Source organism: Notolepis coatsorum (assembly GCF_963971535.1).
Source record: "Notolepis coatsorum genome assembly, chromosome: 7".
NCBI lineage: Eukaryota > Metazoa > Chordata > Actinopteri > Aulopiformes > Paralepididae > Notolepis > Notolepis coatsorum.
The window spans coordinates 154163033-154171115 of record NC_140171.1 but is presented as its reverse complement, the minus strand read 5'-3'; the positions used below and the strand labels follow the sequence as shown (position 1 = coordinate 154171115).

Below are 8083 nucleotides of genomic sequence, written 5' to 3'. Positions count from 1 at the left end.
AAGATGGACAGCCGCGCCCTCGTCCACCACTTCACCGCGGTCAGCTATACGTACAGTACACGCTCACTCTGCCCCCTCGTCCACCACTTCACCGCGGTCAGTTATACGTACAGTACACGCTCACTCTGCGCCCTCGTCCACCACTTCACCGTGGTCAGCTATACGTACAGTACACGCTCACTCTGCGCCCTCATCCACCACTTCACCGCGGTCAGCTATACGTACAGTACACGCTCACTCTGCGCCCTCATCCACCACTTCACCGCGGTCAGCTATACGTACAGTACACGCTCACTCTGCCCCCCCTCGTCCACCACTTCACCACGGTCAGCTATACGTACAGTACACGCTCACTCTGCGCCCTCGTCCACCACTTCACCGCGGTCAGCTATACGTACAGTACACGCTCACGCCGCGCCCTCATCCACCACTTCACCGCGGTCAGCTATACGTACAGTACACGCTCACTCTGCGCCCTCGTCCACCACTTCACGGCGGTCAGCTATACGTACAGTACACGCTCACTCTGCGCCCTCGTCCACCACTTCACCGCGGTCAGCTATACGTACAGTACACGCTCACTCACAAAGGGAATATGGCCAGGTATCAACAGTCTCATCAGAAAACTTTAATTAAGGCTACAAATCGACCAGAAGGTACATTATGTACGTTATGTTATAGCCATAAGGAATATATTTACTTATTGTATATGTAATATATTTACTAAGGCTGTCAAAGTTAACGCCGTATTAACGCGTTTGTAGGAGCTATTTGATGGTTTTTGTGCTTAGTTTGTAGTTTGTTAAGTTCATCACTGGGTGGCAGCACGGAGCACTGGGTGGCAGCACGGAGCGCATAGGTTTTGAATAAAGGCACAGGTGTATGCTATGTCAATCAAGGTATCTAGGTATGGGTGACGGAGAGATCTCACGGTTTTTACCGCACGAACACACGCACGTACCCTCGCTCGTTTTCAGTATTATTAACAGCATTATGCAGAAATTATTGTTTTGGCTCAACACATGTATTATGTTGAATACTTCAATTAAATGGGAACTTCACCCAACGGCAGGTGACACGGACTCGACATTGTGTTTTTTCTAATTGCGCGTCAAAGACGAGGAATCCCCGCACCCAACCGAGCGTCTATCAGAACAACAGGATAGCCGCTACACAAGTAAAAACCCGATCGCACTTGGACAAATGGAGGATTTTGGAACCTGGCTTGGAATGCTGCTTCTGGATAAAGATCATCATCCCGAGATAGCACACCAAAGGAGGACTGGTTAGTGTATCGCACTGGGTTGCTTGCTAATGGAGCAGCAGCATTGAAAGTTTTGTTGTTATTGTATTGACTTTTTTTCACAAGAGAGACTCCAGTCTCTTAAAGGAACAGTACGTATTATCAAAAATGAGTTTACGTCATTATATTGTGGAGCCCAGCCAAGGGCAAAATGTTTGTGAGCCAAGAATAAGAAAGCCTTCTTTAAAGGGATTATCAATTTTGATTGAAAGGCTCCAAACGGACAGAAATGCATATTGTACACAAGCAAGGAAATTGAAAAGGGAAATCATCACTCTTCTAGTTTCCAATGACAATGTAAATCTTGTGCACCAAAATCTAAAACAGTTCAAAGCTCTATGTCAAGTTGCCTCTGAGGCACATAATACATTGATGACTGAGTATCCTACAACTGAGGATACGCAGAGAAAGCAGGACGAATGGTTTTATGCAACAAAGGAAACAAATGATACATTTGTAAATGAAGTATCAACATGGTTGAGCGAAAATGGGATTTTTCAGGTCAATGATGATAATGCTGAATTGGAAAAAATTAAATCTGATTTGCATGAGGAAATTAAAGCTGGAGACAGTGCGTCTAATGTGTCTAGTAAAAGGTCAAGCAGAAGAAGCAATGCCAGTAGAGCATCAGGTTCTAGTACTGCATCTGCACGTTTAAATGCCATGGCAGAGAAAGCGGCTTTAATGGAGCAAACCGCTGCTCTGCAAAGGAAACATGAAATAGAGGCACAAGAGGAGAAACTCAGACAGGAACAAGAGAAACTCAGAAAAGTTAAGGAGCAACTGGAGCTTGATACACAAATGGCTGTTGTTACTGCAAGACTTTCTGTGCTGGAAGGCAGTGCTGTTGGAGGAAAGGCCCTTTCAGATGGAATGAATTCCTACCTGAGCAAATCTATTAAAGAGCTGAGTCCTCAATTCAACCTACAGGCAACTGCATTTGTGCCGAAGGAGAACACCCTGATTTCGGATCAAGGCTCAAGAGCGCCACCTATCTTTTCCACATATGATGTGCGACCAAAGGTGAATATGCACACACACTTTCAGGAGAAAGTACAACATCATGGAATTCCACAAGCAAAGGATACTACTCTCATGCCACAGTGGCAACCAAACACTGGGACGTCTCTCACCACTACTCTAAAGCATCAGTCTCAAAATGCTTTCACAGCCTCCACTGCTGCACCTCGTAGGTCAGTAGCTGCACAGGAACGACAGCCTACACAGAACGCTGCAGTGCAAAATACAGTGGACCAGGATGCCATTTGTGGAATCATGCAAAGGCGGAATGAACTCACCACATTGCTCATTCAACAGCGAATGTTATCTACTTTACCAAAAAGAGATATAACCATATTTGATGGTGATCCATTGCACTTAATTTCCTTTGTTAGGACATTTGAACATTGTGTTGAAGAGGTAACATGCAGTTATCAAGACTGTTTGTATTTTCTGGAGCAGTACACCAGGGGGAAGCCCAGAGAGCTGGTGCGAAGCTGCTTACACATGCCACCACAACAAGGATATCAAAGAGCAAAAGGTCTTTTGAAAGAACACTTTGGTAATGAGCACAGGATAGCAACAGCCTACATGGAAAAAGCCTTTCGCTGGCCTGTTGTTAAAGCAGAGGATGTAGAGGCGCTGCAGGAGTTCACGCTGTTCCTAAGAGGGTGCTGCAACGCTATAACAGAGATACAGTACATGGAGGAGATGAACGTTCCATCAAACATGAGGAATGTTATGATGAAATGGCCTTACAAGCTGCGGGAAAGATGGAGGTCTACAGCTTGTGAGATACAAGAACGGCAAGGCTACAGGGCCACCTTCCCAGAGATGGTAAACTTTTTGGAGAAACAAGTCAAAATATTGTCTGATCCCATTTTTGGTGACATTTCAGATGCACGACCAAGCATCACATTAAAGCCTGTAGATAAGAGCGCGCCGCTACCCAGGAGCAGCATTAAAGGACGCAGTTTTGCAATAACCATCGCAACCAACCAAGCTGAAACTGTGCCCACAGTGCACATGATGCCAAAGCAGCCTACCGTAACTAAGGAGTTGTCCTCAGAGGCCTGCCTCTATTGTGAAGAGCCACACCCGACTATTCTGCATGTCCACAACAACGACAAATTGACCAAGTCACAAGAAACACCAGTCAGTAGTGCACTTGTGTCTCTTCAGGCATGTGGTTGTACTGGGGCCGGAGACCACGACTGTACCCTTTCCATTGTTCCAGTACAGTTGAGATCCAAGAAAGGAAATGGAGTGCTGCAGACCTACGCCTTCTTAGACCCAGGAAGTACAGCAACCTTCTGTACCAACATCTTATGATGAAGCTGAATCTACAGGGTACAAAGACCAACATTCTTATGGGTCAAGAAAAGGTCATTGAAAGCCAAATCCTTACAGGACTGGAAGTGTCCAAGTTGGATAATAACCACTTTATGGAGCTCCCAGAAACGTTCACACATGAAACAATCCCTGTTTCAAAGAGTAACATCCCTACTCAGCAAGATATTGAAAAATGGGAATATCTGAAGGGTATCAGGATCCCAGAATTGGACGCTGATGTTGAACTTTTGATTGGAGCTAATGCATCAAAACTCATGGAACCCTGGGAAATTATCAACAGCCAAGGTGATGGACCTTATGCCGTGAAGACCCTATTGGGGTGGGTCGTCAACGGTCCTTTGAGGGGTAATAATGGTTGTCAGAGAAGCTGCTCGACCATATATGCCAATAGGACATCCATTGTCAAACTGGAGGAGCTGTTGGTCTCTCAGTACAACCAAGAGTTCAACGAGAAGTCACTGGAGGAGAAGCAGGAGATGTCAAGAGAGGACCCAAGTTTTATGGAGATCTTGGAGAAGTCTATTTGCATGCAGGAAGGACATTATTGCATGGACTTGCCTTTTAAAGTGGATGACATCACCATGCCAAACAACAGGTGCATTGTGGAACAGCGCCTTCAGGGTCTGAAAAGAAAGTTTGAACGGAATAAGGGCTACCAAAATGAGTACACAGATTTTCTTACTCATGCGATTGACAGTGGCTACGGAGAAATTGTGCCTCAAGTCCAGCCGGACTACAAAAATGGCAGTGTGTGGTATCGCCCTCATCACTGGGTGTGCCACCCAAAGAAGGAAAGACTGAGAGTGGAAAAGCGAGCACACACCAGACGTGGAATTTTTCCAATCGTCAGTCCCAGTGACCAGTTGGGGTTCTCATCACCATTCACCTTGCTACCAAAACTGTTGTTGCAAGAAATGTGTCGAAGGAACATGTCTTGGGATGACCCCATACCCCAGACATTCTCACAACGATGGGCAAAGGGCTTGTACGGGCAGTACGGTTGAAGACCAAGACAGGGCAGTTGGAGCGGCCCATATCCAAGCTCTTTCTGCTTCAAGAAGCAGTGGAAGGTCTGGCGGTAAAGGTCACGACCCAACGTTGAGTTACGTGCTGGTACCTCTGGCTCAGAGAAGAACCAAGAACACTTGTTATAGCTCCTTTTTTCTTCTTTAATGTAATTGTTTTCCACCTTCACATTTGGGGCCGGTGTGTAGGAGCTATTTGATGGTTTTGTGCTTAGTTTGTAGTTGGTAAATGGTAAATGGCTGCTTTTTTATATAGCGCTTTTATCCAAATCGCTTTACAATTTGTTACTCACATTTTACCCATTCACTCACACATTCACTCACACATTCACACACCGACGGCGGAAGCAACCATGCAAGGTGCCAACCTGCTCATCGGGAGCAATTAGGGGTTAAGTGTCTTGCTCAAGGACACATCGACACGCTGCCCGGGAGGAGCGGGAATCGAACCGGGAACCTCCGGATTGCCAGACGACTGCTCTACCTCCCGAGCCACTGTCGCCCCGTAGTTGTAGTTTGTTAAGTTCATCACTGGGTGGCAGCACGGAGCACTGGGTGGCAGCACGGAGCGCATAGGTTTTGAATAAAGGCACAGGTGTATGCTATGTCAATCAAGGTATCTAGGTATGGGTGACGGAGAGATCTCACGGTTTTTACTGCACGAACACACGCACGTACCCTCGCTCGTTTTCAGTATTATTAACAGCATTATGCAGAAATTATTGTTTGGCTCAACACATGTATTATGTTGAATACTTCAATTAAATGGGAACTTCACCCAACGGCAGGTGACACGGACTCGACATTGTGTTTTTTCTAATTGCGCGTCAAAGACGAGGAATCCCCGCACCCAACCAAGCGTCTATCAGAACAACAGGATAGCCGACTGTGTTCATGGTGCTCTCTGTCTCCCCCTGCAGGTGGCTCTCTGTCTCTGTCTCTGCTGTGTGTTCATGGTGCTCTCTGTCTCCCCCTGCAGGTGGCTCTCTGTCTCTGCTGCTGTGTGTTCATGGGGCTCTCTGTCTCTGCTGCTGTGTGTTCATGGTGCTCTCTGTCTCCCCCTGCAGGTGGCTGACAGCAGCCCGGTGCCGGTGGTCCTCTACAGTGTTCCGGCCAACACGGGTCTGGAGCTGCCTCTGGACGCGGTGCTGGAGCTGGCCGCTCACCCCAACGTCCTGGGCCTGAAGGACAGCGGAGGAGACGTGAGGAGCCCCCCGCATTTATCTGGTGGCGCCCCCTGGTGTCGCCCCCAAGTTACTGCAGTCAAATCAAGTCAAGTGTTCAATTAGAATATAATAGAATAGAATAGAATAGAATAGAAATACTTTTATTATCCCAAGGAAGATTTGACACTGCAAATCGCTCAACATTAAACATTTAGACAGAACAGGTCGCCTGTAGCTGTTCCGCAACCGTTCCTACTTCCGGGGTAGGCCTGATTGGCCCCGACAGGCACGTGACCCGCCGCGGCCACGCCCCGCGGCAGCCCCAGGAGCAAGCGCGCTACTGCTGGAGTTCGCTTCGCCTTTCACATCGCTGCCGTTGGCGAAAGCAGACAAATTAATGACTAATTCGGTCAGAAATAACGTAACTAATAACGTTAGTAAGCACTGCTTATATGCTTATTATGTCTGCGGGGTACAGTAAACGTTTCTCCCGGTACATTCTGAAGAGCACACCGCTGTATGTTGGAGAACCAGCGGTCTTCCTCACTTGAGTGAGACTAAAGCCGTGCACTGCACAGTCTCTAACGTAACAGTGTAACAGTAAGAAGCATTTTGGATAAAAGTATTCTGTACTTCTGTATGACAACAATGTATGCCTTTCAAATGTTAAATGATTAAATGATACACAACGAAATCTACGCTCTCGCCTCTCATCCTGCTCTCATCCTGCTTTCGCCAACGGCAGCGATGTGAAAGGCGAAGCGAACTCCAGCAGTAGCGCGCTTGCTCCTGGGGTTGCCGCGGGGCGTGGCCGCGGCGGGTCACGTGCCTGTCGGGGCCAATCAGGCCTACCCCGGAAGTAGGAACGGTTGCAGAACAGCTACAGGCGAACAGGTCACGAGTAAGAATAACAAAACAAATCAAATTGCCTAAGATAAGAGTAGAATAAAATAGAATAAAAATGGAATAAAATATACAGTAAATAAATACAGTAAAAATATACTGAGGTCTACAGTAGGTGTAATATTGCACAGTGCTGTTTCAAAAGTAAGAGTCCAGGAAGATGGTAACTGTCACTCTGTGCTCAGTGATGCAGTGAGGCACAGTGATGCATTGTATAGTCTGATGGCTGTCGGAATGAAGGACTTCCTGTGCCGTTCAGTGCTGCATTTAGGTAGTGTGAGCCTAGCACTGAACATGCTCCTCCTGTCAGCCAAGTCTGTGTATAGTGGGTGGGAGGGGTTTTCCCTGATGGCCTGGAGCCAGTAATCCCCTTGGGGAAGTTCAAGTGTCATAGCAGCATGGTAGGATTGATTGATTGATTGAAAACTTGATTAACAGATTGCAGAATGGGTACAATACAGTACGGCTCAATACACACAATTGTTAAGGGGATGCAGACCAGAGAAAGACGTTTGTCTTGTTTACATCAGGGTCCCCCATTTTCAATTCATCATAACATTTATGACATACATGACATACAGATAGACAGTACTGCTACATCTATACATTTATGACATACCAGATTTACAGTACTGTTTAATAGCCAGAGATCCAGGTAGGATAGTTAAGCAATAATAGCGCCTACCTGCCCCCCCCCCCCTCGCCTGTGTTTGAAAACCACTGAGGGTGGACTGTCTGACTGACTGGCTGACTGACTTACTGGCTGACTGACTGACTGACTGACTGTCTGACTGACTGACTGACTGTCTGACTGGCTGACTGACTGACTGACTTACTGACTGACTGACTGACTGACTGACTGACTGACTGACTGACTGACTGACTGACTGACTGACTGACTGACTGACTGACTGACTGATAGGGGTGGGACGATACATCGATCCAGATCGATATATCGATCTATTATCAATAATCAAATAGGATCGATGCCACGTAAAAAGATCGATTCATATTGCGATACTCTTATTTTGAAAATCCGGCGACGGCGACGTCATCGCCCCGCGCCCAGTGTTGTGAAACTCAAACTCCGTTAACATCAACAGCAGTAGCGTCTAGAGCGTCACTAGTGTGCCTATTCTGTGACCCAAAACATGTCCCTGCTGTTTTATTCCACAACGGGTCCAATGCATCTAACCTGCTTTGCAATCCTCGTCACTCCATTATGCCCACGTCGCGTTAAAGATCGAAGATAACGTTACTTTAGCGTGAGCTAACAAGCTAACCCAGGGCCATAGGCAGAGAGAAGTGGGGACTGGGAGGGTGCATTCTCGGGG

General features: G+C 47.0%; 1 protein-coding gene across 1 annotated transcript in view; it reads left to right on the top strand.

The window, feature by feature from the left end:
* The window catches only part of hoga1 (4-hydroxy-2-oxoglutarate aldolase 1), a gene marked incomplete at its 3' end in the record, with an annotated part of 80251 nt that overhangs the window by 30426 nt on the left and 41742 nt on the right, over positions 1 to 8083 (top strand). The window contains 2 exon segments of the mRNA XM_084318440.1: positions 4 to 39; positions 5748 to 5882. Of these exon segments, the coding sequence (XP_084174566.1) occupies positions 4 to 39; positions 5748 to 5882 (171 nt within the window).